Source organism: Calonectris borealis, chromosome 1 (genome assembly GCF_964195595.1).
Source record: "Calonectris borealis chromosome 1, bCalBor7.hap1.2, whole genome shotgun sequence".
Lineage (NCBI taxonomy): Eukaryota > Metazoa > Chordata > Aves > Procellariiformes > Procellariidae > Calonectris > Calonectris borealis.
The window spans coordinates 68,532,874-68,551,979 of NC_134312.1; the positions used below are offsets into that span (position 1 = coordinate 68,532,874).

The 19,106-nt window shown below is 35.8% G+C and overlaps 1 protein-coding gene across 6 annotated transcripts in view; it reads left to right on the plus strand.

Annotated features, from left to right (window-relative positions):
- ERC1 (ELKS/RAB6-interacting/CAST family member 1) overlaps nucleotides 1-19,106 on the plus strand; it is a 296,218-nt gene that overhangs the window by 68,304 nt on the left and 208,808 nt on the right. For 4 of the 6 annotated variants that reach the window (XM_075159301.1, XM_075159329.1, XM_075159339.1 and 1 more), the window contains exons 4-8: nucleotides 3,403-3,477; nucleotides 5,547-5,702; nucleotides 7,435-7,527; nucleotides 10,141-10,308; nucleotides 18,170-18,337. In XM_075159301.1, coding sequence (XP_075015402.1) covers nucleotides 3,403-3,477; nucleotides 5,547-5,702; nucleotides 7,435-7,527; nucleotides 10,141-10,308; nucleotides 18,170-18,337 — 660 coding nt within the window. The remainder of the gene's footprint in view (nucleotides 1-3,402; nucleotides 3,478-5,546; nucleotides 5,703-7,434; nucleotides 7,528-10,140; nucleotides 10,309-18,169; nucleotides 18,338-19,106) is intronic. The other 2 variants (XM_075159320.1, XM_075159346.1) reach the window with 1 other exon arrangement.

Below are 19,106 nucleotides of genomic sequence, written 5' to 3' on the forward strand. Positions count from 1 at the left end.
GCACTAGGCTATAACATACATGCACTTGACTTAGTTTTAGATTATCAAACTTGATACTGTGATGGCCAAAGAGCAGCACTGAAGAACTTAGTGAGAAGGGATAGATGTGCCATGTAGACATACCGTCGGGGCACTGCTGAACAGTGCCCAGTGAAGAGAAAGTTTGTTTGCCTTATCTGACCAGATTTTAATTAACTGTGACAAGTTTTGCAAAGAAGTTCTTTTTCCATGCATGTGTTAAAATTCTTACCCTTTTCTGCTCCAGGCTCAGAGAAGGATTTAGAAATTTTAATTGGAGCAATTAGTTATCTCAAAGAACACTTTTGTCCTGTTCCAAGATTTTGTAACATAAATAAGACACACTTTTAGAGAGAATTTTTGATTTGCTGGAGTAGATAGATTCAGTAACTGGAACTCTTACTGCCATCATGCTAGGGGACATCTTTCTGATGAGTTAAAAATTTAAGTTTCTTCTTCTTCTGTTGCTGCTTCATTCTTTTGACCTTTTAGAAGAGGATAGCAGGGAGAAGTGATTTAAATCAAGGTAATTTAAATAGTTATGTCTTTATTAGAATCACTTGATTGGCCTAGAATTAATTTTAAAACATATAGAGCTTTTGTAGATCAAAATTTGAGAAAATGGGCTATTACCACTTGAGAGCATGCATAATTTATTCTTTATACATTTTGCTTTTTTTAATACCATTGTAGTTTGGAATGTCTTTTGTGTCACTTTATAAAAGAATGACAGTTAAAAATGTTCAAACATACATAAAATTATTTTCATCTTTCCTCAGTTCAGAGGTTGGTAGCTTGATAGTACTTAGAACCTCGAAAAATTACGGTGGAAAATACCATATTTGTTTCATGTCTTTCCAGACTACAAAGAAATCATAAACACCTTTTGATTCTTGTGTAGCAAATTTCTGATTTTTATATAATCATTTAATAATGTGTAGGAATTAAGTGAATGGAAAAAAGCAGAACTTGCAGTCATCTGTCAGGGTGTTTTCTCTGTATGATGGTTATGATCTCATCAAAGTGAAATAATCAATAAAATTTCAATGCTTTTTCTAGCATAGGGGGCTAAAATTATAGAGATTTAATTTTTTTAACTTATTTCAAATAATTTTTTTCTATATGAATGGGAGTCTTCAAAGAGTTTCATTTTTTTTCTTTTTATTCACACAAGGCAAAGTTTCTAACTAGTTCATTTTAGCACCTCCATCCTCTTTAGATGGGATTTTTAAAACTATGTGAAACAATTTAGAAATGCATACATCTGGCTGGGGATTAGAGGTTTAAAATACGTAAACTTTAATGTCTTTTGATGTTTTGTTATATTAGAAGATTTTTTTTGTCAGTATGTATTACATGATTTGCCTTTACAAATTACAGCAACTGGAATAGTAAGTAGTGGAGACAAACTGGAAAAGTAGTTTCACTGATGTGTCTCAAGAAAAATGTTGAGGATGGAGTTAGGTAATAAGAGTGACATGAGGATGTTGGTCAGCTTGTACTGATGATTTCCTATGTACTGACAGCTTCTTTTTTCTTCTTCTGAGGGTGGGCACATAAAACAGTATAAAAAGGTTCCGTTGGTTGGGCTGACTGCTGTCTGCTTAGAAAAAGCTTACAGCTCTGCTAAGGCGATGATCCCAGAGACAATGTCTGCAGTCTTTAGATGGCCCTATGATCAACCCCCTGAAACGAGCATCTCAGTGTAGTATGTTCCCCTCCTTATATTTAATATCAGCATATTCAAGATAAAGTGTCTGCCTCATTGATTTAAAACCTGTTGAATAGGTAGAAGCCATATCTGTTTAATTGTAGACAAAAAAAAGCATGCTCCTAACCCTGTAGGCAGATGGAAAAGAGGGGAAGAGTTATGGAGAGTAAATCCATTATGTAAATGCAGGTAGAGATAGTTAAGGAATAATAATGGTATTGCCCCACTCTGGTCTGTATGGTGTCAGTGATACCTGACCAGAGGCTCCCAAGTTATCTGTTGACTATGGGAGAAATGAGTATATTTAGAGGGGTTTTCTGGTTTATTTTTTCAGGAGTTTTTTTTTTTTTTGTCCAAAAAATACCACCCTACCCTGCGAACTTGTAAAAATAGCTTCTCAGGAAATACAAAAGTATAGTATTCAAAGACAGACAAACCTTCTACTGCATTTTCTTGTTATTACCATTCACAGGCATCAACTTATGCAAATGACCTTGTGCCAAACTTATGCAAATTTCTTCTTGTCAGATCACTACACATTTCTGTCTTGCTCATTTCACAGCTATGTAAGAACACTTAACAATCTTACAAGACAGGGAGTGTTTTCAGTATTTTGAAAAGCACTATACAACTCTACCTTTCTCATTCAAATAATTAGTCATATGGAGCAAGCTACGTGTATGGCTACCTTACAGAATGTTATCTCTTCACCATGTCTATTGAAAATACGAGTTTGTGGATGGTTTTTTGGATTTGTCTTTTAGGTGTTTGAGGGGAGTGGGTGGCTAAACTGTCTATGTGTGCACATATACAATTTGTTGTTAGGTTAACTGATTTCACAGTTCATACCCTATGGTCACCAAAGAATTTTTATGTCATATAATATAACATTCTAACAGTATTCACATTCCTACATTTAACATTAGTGTGTGGTGTAAGGACAATAGTATTTTAAGACAAATAATGAAAAAGTGGAATAGAAACTATATTGTTTCTCCTGTATTCCTACTTGTTGATTTGAAACCCCTAACTACTTTGTACAGTAGAACAAGTTGTTTCAGCTTTCTATCATTTTATTCCTTAGAAAGCAGTCTGAAGCATGCTAGTTCTGTGAATTCACATTAACAGAAATATCACATGTACTTTCAGCTATGTTCGAGGCCCAGTGGAGAAAGATTTTCATCATGCATAATTAAACATTGCTACTCTGGGGTAAAAAAGTTGGAAAAAGAGAGTTATCAACACAGCTGCACCCTGTAGCTTGTTGAAACAGAAACCACAGCATTATTGTTTTCAGTAAGCATCTGGTCAAACAAATTATGTGTATGTCTCATGAGAAACTGGCAATAGTTTAGATTAGTTTAGCGGGCAGATGATAGGGTTTTTAGTAGATTCAGCTGTCATTTCAACAGTTTATTTTGAGTAAATAGGTAGTCAAAGATGCAGTTTCTGTTGTCCCTTTTTAATTGAGGCTGTGATTCTGTTGAATGAACTTTTGCCTATCCTTTGATATGAGAAATGACAAAACAAAATGTGTGAACTGGTAACATCAGAAAGCAGCATTGAATTATGCTATGTATTAGAAAGAGAAGCTTCTAGTAATTTTGTTTGTATTTGGTAAGTGGGACAAAATGCCATTAGGCTAACTCTTGCTTTCTTTTCTGCTGGTACAGGAGATCCATCGTCGATTTGAAAATGCTCCTGACACAGCCAAGACAAAAGCTCTGCAAACTGTTATTGAGATGAAGGTAAATGATTGCATATAGGCAGCAGTAGAATTTGTTCTCTGGAAAATGGGTTTTCATATGAAAGGGGACTCTACCAAATACCGTATACTGGTGTCAGTCTTCTAATTTAAAATAAGTATATTCTAGATGATTTTATTATCTATTATTATTTTATTTGTTATTATTGATCAGTGAAGAGACAGACCTGCTTCATGACACAATAGAAACCTGCCTTCTGTCTGCCTGCAGCAGCATATACAGATTTCTTTCAGTTAACCAAGAGTCCATTGTATTACAAGGATGGGATGAGTAGGTTTTTATGATGATGTGGGTTATTTTCTTTTTATAGTATCAGCATTTGAAATACTATTTTGCATTCTGTGTGTCAACAAAGTTAACAATTTGCAAACTCAAAACCCACTTAAACAATGGGTCATATAGCTAGAAGGATGTCTGTATGTCATCGGAAACCTAACTTTTCTAGATGAATTTGTGATTGAATTCTTAAACCATTAACTCAAGTATCTAATGGAACAATGGCGATTTGCCAAGAGCTCAGGAGCCACAAGTGGACTGTGTGTTTTACACAGCTTTATGCAATCATAATTCATATTGTATGGTCCATAAAGTACATCAGACAGGGTTTGGAAAATACAGTTAAAAAATTGAAACTGTCTTTGCAAACTATTCTCTTCCATTTTCGTATCCTCCCTTCCTCCCTCCTTCTTTATCTGTGCCTTTTTCTTTTATTTTCCTTCTTTTTTTTCCTTTCAACTCTTTCTCTTCCATCTCAATGTTTTCCGTAGTCATTTCCCATATTTCTACTCTGAAGCCTTTCATTTACCATCTATCTTTATTAGTCATCTTTGTGGTCCATAGTAATGAAAACTAATTGATCATCTGGTAACAATAAGCTGTCTTTACTATCAAAAGAGAAACAGCAGTATTTCTGGGAAATGATGTGAGCGCTGAAACTAAATACCGTTGTAAATTACAACATATCTCTTCACCTTACTACCTCTCTAATTTTTTGTTGTGAAAGTCCACTTCACCGATTTTAACTTGAGCATCAAAAATTAAGCAGGAGATCTGACTAGATCTTCATAATGGTTCTTCAGAAAAATCTTGTCTCGTGAATGAAAACCTACATGTGAAAATCTTTCATGCTTTTTTTTCAGCTGTGCTTTGATTATCAGACAAAAAAAAAAGGAGGATTGATCTGTGAAAGCATGGAGGATGGTTTCAAATCCTACCTGTATTTCAGGAAAGAAGAAATATTTTGGAGAAATGAAATACAAAAAATAGACTCCTTTAAGAGATTACAATTCATAAATACGTATCTGTGTTCAGAAGTATGCATGAAGCTGTGTGTGCAGTATGAATCTGTTCTTGCTGCTCCTAACAGATAAGACTTCTAAAGAAACAGTAAACCAAGTAGATTGAAAACCTCTGATTGTCCTATAAAACTATGAGGATAATGGTAGACTGACTTTTTTATTTTTCCAGATGTATACTTTTTAACTGTGGAAATGTTTTATATGTTATCTATATGAACCAGAATACTTGAAGGATCCTCTACTGCTTTATCCATTCAAAACTAGATTGTCCACTCAAAACTAGATTATTGCATCTTTTCCTTGCTTATGGTGCTTTTTATGTTCTCCATTTGTGACCCCACTTAAATTACTAGTAGGACAAACTCATTTTTTGCCATTCTTGCAGTCACATTTTGCTGTTCATTCAATTAGAATTAAATTTCTCTGTTTTATGCTTGCTTTGTATTACAAGGCAACCTTTTTTCATGTTCCTTTATTTATTCATCATATACTGTGTTCCTGCCCCTAGCCATGTTTTCTTTCAGTACTAAGCTCTTGCTTTCCTTGAAAGGCATAAAAAATTGAAAAATGAGTACTTGAGCACTCAGCAAATGCTATGTACAGGGGTATAGACTGATTTCTGTAGGAACTTCAGGAGTAAATTTCAAGGGCAGGTACATGGCCAAAAAATTATTTCTTTTTTTTTCAGTCCAGTGGTATGTTAACAAATGATCTAACTGTGTATCTTTATCTGTCTCTTCTAATCGTTTTCAGGATTCAAAAATTTCTTCCATGGAGCGTGGCCTCCGTGATTTGGAAGAGGAGATTCAGATGTTGAAGTCAAATGGAGCTCTGAGCACAGAGGAACGTGAAGAGGAAATGAAGCAAATGGAGGTGTACCGTAGTCATTCCAAATTCATGAAAAATAAGGTATTGAGAAAACAAATGACAGTAGTAAGATCTGGGCTTAGCAAACAGATGAGAGAAATTTTCATAATTCATTAAGGAGTTATGGTCTGCATTCCCATTCAAGTGCTGGGAAACAGAATTTATTTGTATTCTGCCATGAAGCCACTAAAATAACTTAAAAATATTTAAGAGAATTTTAAATTCAAATCTGAAAATATTATAACGGTGGTCCAGTAAGATCAATGGCCCAAATTCTGCTTTTACTGTCACACCTGACTTTCTTTTATTTCAGAAGGATTTTGTGTTTATCTTTAGACCATTGCTAATCCATTATAGTTTTAGGTTTTATTTGGTCTACAGTCTTTTCAAATGTAGTCTGTTGAAAAAAGTGTGTTTCTTTTTGCAACTGTTGTACTATAACTAGTAGGTCTTTTTATTATGTAAAGGCTGAAAAGAGCATGAACTGTCACTATAATGGCTTTCCATTACACTCTCCTTCCAGAGGTGGAGTCAGAATGAGAGTAGATTCTACAACAGTGGTGATGCCAACATTAATTTATGCTGTTGGGAATACAGGACAAATACAGCAGTAAGACATGTTGATCCTCAGGTATAAAGATGGACACTGACTACTGAATTGTCTATAGCCAAAAGTCAATTCATTCTTTGTTTCCCCAAAGAAGTGTGGCCCCTAACATTTTCTAATGAAGATTCAGGCCACCTTGTACAGTAAATTCAAGTATATTGTGAGCAGTCCTGCTTTTCTTAGTTTGCTTTTGCGTACTCCCTGCAAGCGGTGTACAAATCCCTGAAACAGAGGTTGGAAATTACTAGGTCCTGAACAGTTGTAACCTACTGAGTTTGTCCTGCTTGAAATTATTTGTTGAAAAAAGAATGCTGGAGAAAGTTTCTTGGAGAAGTGTTGCTCTAAAGTAGAAACATGTAGTAAGTATGTGTTTCTTCCACTTTGCTCATGCCAGCTCACTGATTTACCTCAAGATAACCACATCTGTTCTTTTAGACTTCTGCCCTTTATCCCACTGAGTTGCTTCTAGGAATTCCCTTCAAATTAGGAACGGAGAGACGATTTTAGCACCTCTTTCTTCCATCCTTTCTTCTTGCTGTGTTCTTTCCTTCTTTCCTTCTTCCCTTGTTAGCAACTCTTCAGTTTCCCCTTCTCCTCTCCCTCTGTGGGCCTATAGATCTGTTCAGCTACTCAGTTTCTGGATCTCTTCCATCTATTGTGTCTGCTCATTTATTTTCCTGCAGAAAATTTGCTCTTTTTTGATAACTATTCACTCATGACTCATAGCCAGCTCCAATCTTGATATCTTGCTGTCCTACCTTGTTTTATAATTACACAACATTTATTTTTTCAGTATTGTATTGTACAGTCATCTTGACAATTAACTTTTATTTCTCTTAAACTGAAAAATGTCCCTTTTCCTGTCCTAATTTCCTTAGGCATTCCAGTTTCAAAACTGTTATGTGAAGTGCCCCATACTTGACATATATAAACAGAACCATAACCATACGTCTTTGTTTCATAATCAAATTCTTGTCTGGCAGCCTATATGAAATTACAGAGACATTAAACTTTTGAGAAGACTTAACGAAGAATGGAGGAGAAAATGAGTGACCAGTGTTGATCCTTCTGTTCAGTTCTTTGTCACTTTTAGTTACTTGGATTGAAACAGGCTAACTAGAAGCTGACAAATGATAAATATTTAAAAGCATAACAATGTCGTGACAGGTAGAGCAACTGAAGGAAGAGCTAAGTGCCAAAGAGGCTCAAGGGGAGGACCTGAAAAAAAGAGTGGCTGGTCTCCAGGCCGAGGTCTCTGCAGTAAGATTTATCTTTTGTGTGCAGTGGCCATTCACTGGGGCTTGCTAGTTCTCTGGCTTTCGGGGTAGCTTTTCTTCTCTTACCTTCTTTACGACTTGATATAACAGTAGAACTAACAGCCTGCTCAGCCTTGTAGCTGCCTTTTTGTTCACATGGTTTTGGTGTCCGTAACATCACTCTTGAACCGAATGTCTATATTTGTTTTATTACTGATTTTTTAATAGTATGAGCTGTTTTAGCAGTAACTTATTCTTCTCTATTGAAGCAGATTTTCAAAAGTATTCAGCACCCATTTTGGGGCCAGACTTTCAAAGAGATTTGCTTTCCCTAGTACAATAAAAATAATTTGAAAACATATGCTGAACCCTCCTAACATTTTTTCACCAAAAATAAAAGCTGGTTGCTGAATACTTTTTAAAACTGATTTGTTTAATTTTAGCAGCATGAATTTAGGTTATTCCTTTGCTGTGAAATTAGTGCATTTTCTGGGTGATCATAGTGTCTCATCGAGAAGAGATGTGAGCACTTAAAGCTGCCTTAACTTTCTGTACAACTTGGAATGGTATGCATTGCATTCTTCCTAAAGAGCTTTAGCACATCGGCAGTGTGGGCTTACAGCTCTGAAATGGGAATTTCCAGAGAGAATTATCTTAGGGTGCTACTTGGGAATGTTAATGTAATGAAATGTGGTTGTGTTTAGATGAGAGCATTTCACCAAAACACAAGTATTTATGGTACACATCTCTTCTGAGATGACTCCAAAAATAATTTATCTTTTCAAAGAAAACCAAAACGGGTTTGAGAAAGTTTTACTATAATTCGGGCTACCAACTTGTCTAAAAAGTTCGTGTCCTCTAAAATTTTTAAGGAGGATTTTTTGCTTAGATACTCCAGAAAACATAACTAGGAGTAAATAGTTCATATTTTCCCAGCTATTCTGCTGTGCCTAGCAGTATTGTGCAACTGGTTGTATTGGCCAGTAGCTGACAGCAGTAATAGTGCTGCTAACATCAATACTTTTGTATCTAATTTAAATAGGTGATGAAATCATTCTGTGGACATACTTGCTTTCAGTAAAAATATGAAAAAAGACAACCAAGTATGTTTGAATTAAGTGAACAATAAACTATTGAATAGTTCTATAAATTAAATTCTTGTTATACTCCTTCCCATTATTCCATTTTAAAAAATCAGTTTGTGTGAGGTTTTTTGAGATACATGTCCTCCTTTTTCCGCTCCCCTTCTTCCTTATCTCCTCATCTACGCTGTTTCACGTTGGAACACAAGAGTCCTTGATGACATCTTTTGATGCTATTTTAATACTCTTTGGTAAAGAGTTTTCTTTTTTTAATTACCCATTATTGAAACAGTGTTATCAAGATAAAACCACATTTACCCAAGCTTTTACTCTCAGTTATTTCTACTAGTACATGTGTTTATTCTAATTTAAAAAAATAGTTATAGCTTATATCAATTTTTGTTCTTGACACATTCCCAAAAATGGAAGATGACATGGACAATTTTTTTTAGTTTGTGATGTCCTTTAATTTCTGTTTTGAAGCATTGAATAACATACTTTAGGGATTGAACGATTTTTTTTTTTGATGTCACAAACAAAATTGTTCAAGTTAAAAAAGGGAAAACTGTTTAGTTTTTAGAGATATGTCCACCTCTGCTATACAATAAGTAAAAGTAAAACACTGCTATTTTATTCTGTGAGATGTATCGCAAGCAAACCAGAAAGTTGGTTATAAACTTGGACATAAGTCTACTTTTAGACTTCCCTGTCCTCTTTAATTAATTTTTTTCTTTTCTTCAGATTTACGTCAAATTGTCTTGGGTGATGATTGCACTTAGAATGAGATTTCATCTCATTTCAATGCTTTACTTTTAAAATTTCTGACTGTTTGTCTTTTTAAATGATAATCCAACCTACATTTGTGAAAATACATTGGCATTTCCATACTGGTTTCACTAAATTACATCTAGGAAACTGCTCTCAACAAAGTGCAATTCCAAAAACAGTTTTCAAGTTGTTTTGATGTATATTTGCATTTGCTTTAAGAAGCTTCCATAAATTAAAAAGATATTTCTTAGAAGATTGAAATGCTGGTTTCGTAAATATTGGGAAAAGTAAATGTGTCCTGACATACTCTGTAAGCATGAGGCTGGATTGATGGATGGAGAGATAGACGGAAACTCGCTGGTTTGACATTTCAAAACAAACATCATGCTTCCGAGAGAGACCTGTAGGTATCTCATCTTTTCTGATATTACAGGGTAAGGGTACATTCTCATTACAGTTCTGCTTCATCTTAATTAAAAACTTATCCCTGGTAAGTAACTGGTTTCAGTCAGTCCTTTGAAAGGTGACTCTGTTAAAAAGAACCTCTGTTGAAAAATTGATGCTATTGCTCCCTCCTCTTTTTCCTTGTATCTTTTGCTCATCACACAAATTTTTCCTGGCCTTCAAGATAACTGAAGGCTTCACAATTCTGTGGGATAAGTTTAGAGAATCATACTGTTTATTGGTAGTTATGTGAATTTATACTTACTTTTGTAAGGACGGTATAAATTATTTTTTCCTTTGCCCATCTTTTCTTTCTTTTTCAGATTGGCCAGGTGAAACAGGAGCTGTCACGCAAAGACACTGAGTTGCTGGCCTTGCAGACAAAGCTGGAGACCCTCACAAATCAGTTCTCTGACAGCAAGCAACATATTGAAGTTCTGAAAGAGTCTCTTACAGCTAAAGAGCAAAGAGCTGCTATCCTGCAGACAGAGGTGAAATGGGCAATTCTGTACTTACTGACTTTTCATAGAGAAAGGGATAAAAAGCGTTGTTTCGTTTCTTCTTGCTTAGGTTGTACAATCCCATAGTCATTCAATACTGCTTGTTCTGAGCACGTTGTTTCTGTGATTATATGTTTGATTCTCTAGACCAGGGGATTGATCATAAAGACAAATATGTGTGTATAAGTGCACACATATTCCTGTGGATGAATACACACTTGTATGACACACTCCACTAACATGCAGTCACTAATATTATTTTTCCTAGGCACAGCTAAATTGGAAGTTGCAATGCCTAAGCTGGGGGGGGGGCAGTATTTTCAGTGACCTCGTAGCTAAAAGAGAGCAGAGAAAGGAAGAGTGTTCCAGTAGTATACAACTGCTGAGGCTTCACTGCTACTGTCAGCATGTACGGGAACTCTTGCATGTAAGCCTGTGCTTACACCTGAACTATGGGCTTTCATGTTTTGTGATGCATATTCCAAGATAAGGAAAAATATTTTCAAAACTGTGTTTCGATAACAAATGCTTAATAAATCCCCATATTATGTAAAACGTAAGTGTATATCTGAACTTAAAATGGATAATAAGTATAGTATAAATTTAGCGCTTCTGGACATTCTTGAAGGACAAGCATGAAATGTGAAGACAACATTTCAATCCCCTGGCTTGGAAAATTGTAGTTTTAGTAAAAGTCCAAGAGATGGCAGTCATGCATCAAAAAATATTTGTGTTGTTACAGCTAAAACAGTAAAAAGCCAAATGAGCTATGAAATAGACATGCAGAAAATTTGTGGGTAACACTGGTAGAAAGATTCCATATTACAGCGTAAGAGAATTTATTTGAACTTTTTACCCTCATGTAGCTTTCCTTTAGCCATGTTCAGTGAATCTATGGGTGCACATGGCCTTGTCCACATGCAGAAATCAAGTTACATAGTAAATATCTTTTGATGTTCTAAGATGGCTTTTCTGATTATTCTCAGATTTATGTAGGAGATGAAATCACTTGAATCAGTTTCCCTTAAAGCAGTAGTGTTGCAGACACGACGGTGAAAGACTGTGAGTGACAGAAGTCTTGCAGGGAGAGAGAATATCTTTAGTTATTAGATTTAACTGACACAGATATGGAAGGAAATTCAGAAAAGGCCCACAAGTTTATCCAGGTCTGAAATAAAGGCAGCAATTTTAAAGTTTAAGTACAAATTGAGAATGATAGCTCTGTGTTAAACTCGATTGCATTAACAGATAATTTCAGATAGGTAAATAATTTGAGGTGACTGAACAGGGAGGAGATAGCAGATGGAGAGGTGTTAAGCTTCTCTGGAACAAAAAGAGAAAGGTATGCACTCAAAATCTTACCTTTTTTTAAAAAAAATGCAGTTAAAACTTGCCTTCCTAGTTTCCTATTGGACAGAAAAAAATGGGTTAAGTGACCAATTTTAGTTGTGACTTAATTCTACAAGCTAGAAACCTTAATTTTGAATTCCTACTTTTATTTTATATTGATACTTTTGGATTATTCACTTGAAACAAGGTTCATTTGCATTAGTTGGTATAACTGTGAAAGTGTGCTAGTTTACAATCATAAACTTCTTGTTAAAATTGTTCATTCTTTTTTGCTAGTCTGGAATGTACCCTAGATTTGTACATGTTTATTTTTAAAAACACATTTCAAAATATCTTTGTTTATTTAGGTAAATAAACATTTTAAAACGTAAATTGCAGATCTATTACAGTGTTTGAAAATAATATGGACATATTAAATCACTGTGCAGTATTGTGACAAACCTACGAAGCTAGAAACACATTTCTCCTAAATAATAAAAAGCAGGACTTTTCTGCCCATGGAAGATGAAGTTCTTGAAAGAATATATTTCATTAACAAGTTAAAAGACTTCAGTAGATGGTAATAATTTCAGCTGTTATGGTAGGTAAACATATTTATTCAAATAAAATGTATGTAATTTAAACAAAATATTTAAAAACAAAAAGACTTGGTTGTATAGCACTGATAGATACTCTTGATAGTTATTCAGAACATTTTGATTTTAATTTAGCTGAAGGCCAAAGGAGTTTTTTTAATATAGAAAATTTATTCTACTCTTTAACTTGTAATATTACTAAATTATCATTGAGAATATTTGTTCTTCACTGGATTCTTCCAAATGATATTCTCATATAGCACCACAATACAAAACCAAATCTGATTCTTCCTCTGAAACGTGCAAATTCTTTTTGACTAATAAAATGTGGCTGAAAGGTGGGGAGTGAGGGGAAGAGAGAGGGAGATTTTCTACTTACTGCTTTTAGTTTATTCACATAGTTTGCTTCCATAAGTGAAACATAACAACTGCAGTAACAGTGAAAGATGATTTTCTGTCTGTCTGTCTTTAAGTAAGGACCTGCTGTGGACCTAAAACATTAACGATACTTTTTTAGAATGATGGTTCTATGATAGATTTAATGGATTCAGTACAGTCTAGCATGTTCTCCACAGCAAGATGTAGCAATCCGGTATGGATTTAACACATACGAAGTGTTGTTGATTTATCAGGTTATTTCATTGTGTCAGAGTAGATATTTAGAATGATCAGTTTATGTTCCTGGGAATTTGTATGTCATTCCAAGAAGATATTTATACTTTTTGAAAGATAATCACATCTTTTTCATTTTTGCTGATGTTCTTGCCAAGAAGCTCAACAATTAAATCATCATACACAGTTACCTTTCTTCGGTCTTCACAAGTGATCCTCTCAAGTGTAAGATTGAAACACGCTGATAAAATACAGAGTTGAGATGTTTGTCATTGCATCCTCTGATGTATTTGGTTGGGGTTTTTTTGGTTTTGTTTTGGTTGGGTTTTTTTGGTTTTTGGTTTTTTTTTTAAGGAAAAGGTATCTTTCTGTACAGGAGTTTTCACGGGGAGTAGGGTAGGAACGTGAGATCCTGCCTGGCCTTACTTGTTGACAGCGCTGGTCAATGTTAAAACGTAACTAGCTTCTCTCTGTACACCTCGATAGAGTTATGAAGAGGGAGAGAGGTGCATTTTCTGTCTTATATTGGCAGGCATCTTCCTGGGGGATTGGTATTTTAAAGTCATATTTAAATAAACATTTTGAGAGAAAAGAGCATACCTTCATAAGCCTCTGCCTTTTAGTCTTCTGTTAAAGAAAACTGCAGGTAGGTGGGGAAAAGATGTTGGTATAATATCTCAAAAATGGATTTGCCACCTGCTACACTAAAACTACAAAGAACAGTGAGCTGTTTGTGTGTTTTATTATCTTGAGGGCTATTGGGTGGAGAGGATATTGTGGTTAACTTTTCAATTTGTGAAGGAACCTTTAAAAATAGCTCTAAAAACGTACAATCTCTTTGTAAAGAAAACAGAAAATAAATCCATATTTATTTTGGAATTAAGACTTCATCCATATAAAGTTTGTGTTTTGCCCAATGAGTCCTTTAGCTTAGGTCAGTGCCAGAAGGTATGTGGCTTCAATGGGAGTTTAAATTAATCAGTGAGAACGTTCCCCTTTATTTTTGTAGACTGTCCAAGCTGGCATGGTTCTGTAATTGGTCTGTTCCATACGGTAAATTCAGATCAATATTCAGTAGAAAAATGAATCCAGCCCTCTGGAAGTATTTTACTTGCTCTGAATGTCTCAGTAGAATATAAAATTCTCTAAGGGTCTTTCTTTATTGGGGCTTATACTGGCATTTTGGAACTATAGTAGACTCTCCCAAATCAGAGATAGTTAGGGAGTGGATCACGTTTAGTGAGGAATGTGCAAATGGGAGCTGGGTGTCTCTAGCAAGACTTGTTAGCACCAGCTACATTAAGACCTATGCTGACACCTGCAAGCATTAAGCTCAGCTCACAGAACTGAGTTCACTGTGTTTAGGTGTTTAATACCATATGCTAGAGATTGTGGAAGAACAGTTGAACTGATTTCTGACCTGAGCAGGGCCTGGAAGGAGTACATCTGTACCGCATTGAATTTATAACCCTAGCAAGAACCAAACAAGCTCTGCCCAAAGCCAGGTGTGTATGCCTCTGCTCCATGGCGTAGTCATGTAATCTAAGTTGTCCAGATAACTGAGAGCTGTATGTTCATAAAGAATTCATTCTCAATTCTTCTACAAGACCGTAGTGGATATTGCTGCAGTTTGTATAGGAAGGTGAAGAGTCAGCTCTAATGTAATTAATAAGAAAGATCAATGTCAAAAATAGAGAATTAAGTCTGGTGAACTATCACTGCCTTCAAAATCAGTCAGTATACGTAGCTTGTAAGTCTTAATTACAGACTATGCTATCAGGAAAACACCTTGTTTTTATGTGATGTGTTTACAAGATAATAATAGATGTCCCAAACCTGATCCTTTTTAAAAATGTCCTCGTTTAAGGTACTGGGAGACTTCACATAGCAATATCTACTGTAGGATAAAGGCAACATTTCACCTCGGATGCCAAATACAATTTTATGTCTTCCTCTGTGCATTTCTCAATTATTCTTGAATACTGACGACTGACATAGATAGAATTACTTCAACATCTACTTTAAAAAGTAGCTGGCTCTTGTTAGAAGCAAGCTGTAAACACATATTTCAGGACTGATATTCTGTCAGTTCCTTTTGCTGCCATTAATGTAGTCATACCAACAGAGAATCAAAGTTTTGAATTTTGCCATTACAGAGAAATCAGGGCTCGGATATAACATAGGGGAGACTGTACTTTCTGATATAACTGAATGAGTATGGCTTGGTTCACTGATGTAAATCAATAGTTCAGCCGTGGTTTGAACAGGTGGCAGGTAGATGGGAAGAGTCACTCAGTCTCAGGAAAAGAATAGAGCACTTTTCTGACATCACTGACATCTTACTAAAGCGAGTGGGAATCACCAGTGTCATAATACCCCGATAGCTACTGTACAGTGGAGATGATGGTAAAAATGAGAAAAAACATGCATGCAACCTAAGTCCTATTGTCTTAAACTCCTGAGTCAGTTCTGAAACTCACTGTGGACTTTTGAAAATTTTAGTGATTTCCCTGAGCTATAAATTTGGAATATTTTTAAAGCTAAAACTTTAATCTAGTTACAGAATCCAAGATTTTAAAAAGACTTAAGAATAAATTGAAATTAAATATTATGTCATTTATTGCATTTATTCTGGTAGTCACTGGAGCTACCAATGTTCTAGTTTTTCTTAGAAATTTGAAATTCTACATACTTAACGTATGGCTATATACATATTAGGAACAGAGCCATAGAGTATTATTTAGTGCTACTGGAAAATTCTGTGATGACAGATCAATGTTTCCCAACACAGTTTTTCATACATGGTTCTTACAGTGAAGAAATTTAAGTCTTACGTATGGTACTCAGCTGAAAAGAGGTACCTGTTGCACCTGTATCTAGGAAGGCTATTGTGTTGAAGGTGGCAACAATGTGCTTATTTTGCTAAAGCTTCATGGGAAATTGGATGGTACGTGCAAGATGAAGTTAGCAAGCCCATTGTTATACAAAGGACTAGTAGTTGCCTGAGCTGTCCTGGAAGGTTTTACTTGCCATGCATAATTAAAGACACGGCCGTCTATTACTGTGAAAGCAGTTAGGTTAACCCAGGGTTAAGACAACACCATCCAAGACGCAGAAGTCAGGAGAAGGGGCGTCAGCACCTCAGTAGCTATTTGCCTAGTCGTTTCCATGTGCAGAGAAAATCTTAAGCTGACTTTGTTGAAGTTGGCATCACCTGACTCCCACAGACCTCAATTCTTGTCACTGTGGGAGGATGCCATACATAAACTGAGCTGACATGAATAAACAAGTGCAGTGTTCTGCCAGGAATAGTGCTAAGGTGATGATTGTGTGTCCTGCCAGCCTTTGAAAATATTCTTGAAAGTGTTTTCTGTGGTTTCCTAGGCAGGGACCTCACACAAATAAAACCAGGAATGCAATTTACCCCAAACCGTAAGCTAATATAGAGTTCAAAGAGAATAATCAATCAGAAAATGGAAAGCAGTCTGTGGATAAATTTCTGTTTGCAGATGTTCTCTTTTCACGCAATACGGTGCTGTAGGCATCTGGACTGTTTCAAATAGTTTGCAACACAACTGTTGAGAGTATGTGGATTTGCTTGTGAGGGAGATTTTCAGTTTCCCTTCAAGAATGAATGAAAGTGACTTCTAGCTTTAATATTAGAGATATCCAGAGAAGAACATACCTAATCAATCTATAAAACTGTGTGTTTTTAAAAAGAAGACAAAGCCTGATCCACCTGCTAAACTTTTCATTACAAACACTAGCAATCCTATAAATCATATTTGGGTAGTACCTGGTACTCTAATATCACTGCAGAATATACTCCATGCCCCACTTGCTGGGTGAGAGGTCAGGAATGTGATTTTAATAACGTATGTGTAAGTGAGAAGGCTCCAGACATAGAGGTGGCAGCAGGATTGCAGTGCTGATGGGGAGAGCAGGGCAGTTCTTTTCCCCACTGGCAAGTGCTTATTGCTCTGTGTAAAAGGAATCAGACAAAACAGCAAAGGATTTTGTGGGCGTAACATACTGTAATTGTAGAGCCTTAGAGGCAACTTTTCTGTTAGCAAATCGAAATAAAGTGGAATTAGAATAACAGATTAAAACTAAATGTTGCTCAAAATACTGTAAGCATAGTGACTACTTAAATTCTTTCCCTAGCTGGAGTTGTCGAAGTCATCTTTTCACTTCATGTCTCTGCTAGCCTATGCTGTGCAGAAGGACCGAGAAATTCATTGACCACCCTGTTTACTCTGTGTGACTGATGTCCTGTAATGGATTCAGCTAATAGGAACCAAATCTGATACTGTCAAATAAGATTAGCAGATTTGAGCTCTGTCTGAATGCCGAGTGGATAGGGGTCAGTGGGTTTCTTTTGGTATCTTGAGCAGACTGGTGGTGTTGGATTTCCACAATGGTCTTTGAGATTAGTCTGTGCTCTGTGGTGACCTTATTCTTCTCATCAAATTTGTATTCAGGTAGCTCTGATTCGTTCTCCCATTTCTTTTGTCTTGTGAGCTCTGTGTTTCATTTGTATAAGAGAAATGCAGAAGAAAAAGCAAAAGCTTCTCAACATGCAGTTTTGAAGTTTGAGGATACCATAGAATTCCCAAAGTGTGTCTCTAAATTTACTGAGGCCACGGGAGTTCTAAGTATGTTTATGTGTCCAAATTGCGCCCACAATATCCTGTACTGTGTCATTTGTTCCATTTTATCTTTAATATAAAACCGCATCCTGCTGAAAACGCATGTTACATTTAAACTATTATGTTGCTATTTAAGCCAAAATATTTTTAGCCATCCTAAGGTAACCCTCTTTCCATGTTTTGATCTGCAGTGGCCACTGCAGGCTCAGCTAATATTCTGATTGAGACCTAGAATATAAAGTGACTGCTTGGTACTAAGAGTCAATGTTTAAATCTCTTAACATTAGTAATGTTTCAAATAAAGGGGTCAGTTTTCCTACATATGAGACAACTTCTCAACAACACATTGTGTTGGCTTCTACTTTGAGGAAAAAAATTCCAGACTTGTATCTTGTAAGACTGAGTTACGTCAGAAGTATGATTTGAGATTTTCTAAGAGGGAGCATTAGTTTCATATAATTTGGGAATAAAACGTTTGATTATTTTTACTGTTTAGTCTCCTATCGCTTGTGATGATAACTGTTTTATCGCAAGCTTATGTATGTTGAAGTCTTAAAGTAAGGGATGTTAGTGTTTTGAATCTATTTGTAATTTGACAGCACTCCCTCCCTAAAATTTCTCTCCTTCAGTGCTAAACAAACCCTGTTTCTGTATGTCTGAATGTAGGTCGACGCATTACGATTACGTCTGGAAGAGAAGGAAACTATGCTAAATAAGAAGACAAAACAGATTCAGGAGATGGCAGAGGAGAAGGGGACTCAAGCAGGAGAGATCCATGACCTCAAGGACATGTTAGAGGTGAAGGAACGCAAAGTTAATGTTCTTCAGAAGAAGGTAAGATTGTAGAGGTTTAAGTCAGATACGCATCTTTGATGCATCTCGATTTCTAAGTCTGTCAAAAAGTCTGAACTAGAATTTGTATTTTCGAGATTAATGATTGAGTCCATTCATGTAATGGGGAGATAGTGAATGATGAATTTCAGTTTGAAGTTTTGAAGAAAAAAATAGAAAGAATTCAAAGCAGAGATTGTTGCCTTTGAGTGGTTGCATGTGCTGCTTCTGCTTCATTATTAACAATGACTGAAGTTTTGAAGAAAGGTACATCATCTGAAAAATCAATCCTTTCACTCCCACCACCTTAACAAAGCCACGCTGATTTGAAGCACAGGGCACTGGATGACTATGACTTCAGTATGTGATTAAATGAATGAGGGGTTGTATCAGTAGAAGCAATTAGGATGATTCCTCTGTAACTCACTGAGAAAAGTTCAGGAAGAACTTTGTGTAACTTTCAGTAGAAATGCTGTTTTATCATACTTAATAATTCTTGGGAACTACTAGAACAGGATAATCAGAGTTCAGACTATCCTGTATATCTTTCTGGATAAGAAAATGTAGACCTTGTCAGTGAAATGGGGGAGATCTGGGTAAGAAAAAGTAGACCCTGTCAGGGAAATGAGAGTGGTTTCCCACTCTCATTGAGTCCTAGGGCAATGAATGTCATTATGGATGATCGTTTGCGAATTGCTCACAATATTTCCCAAACGACTGCTACACATGGTAAAAAGAGAGAAATGCACATATCACAAGAAATTTTAATTAC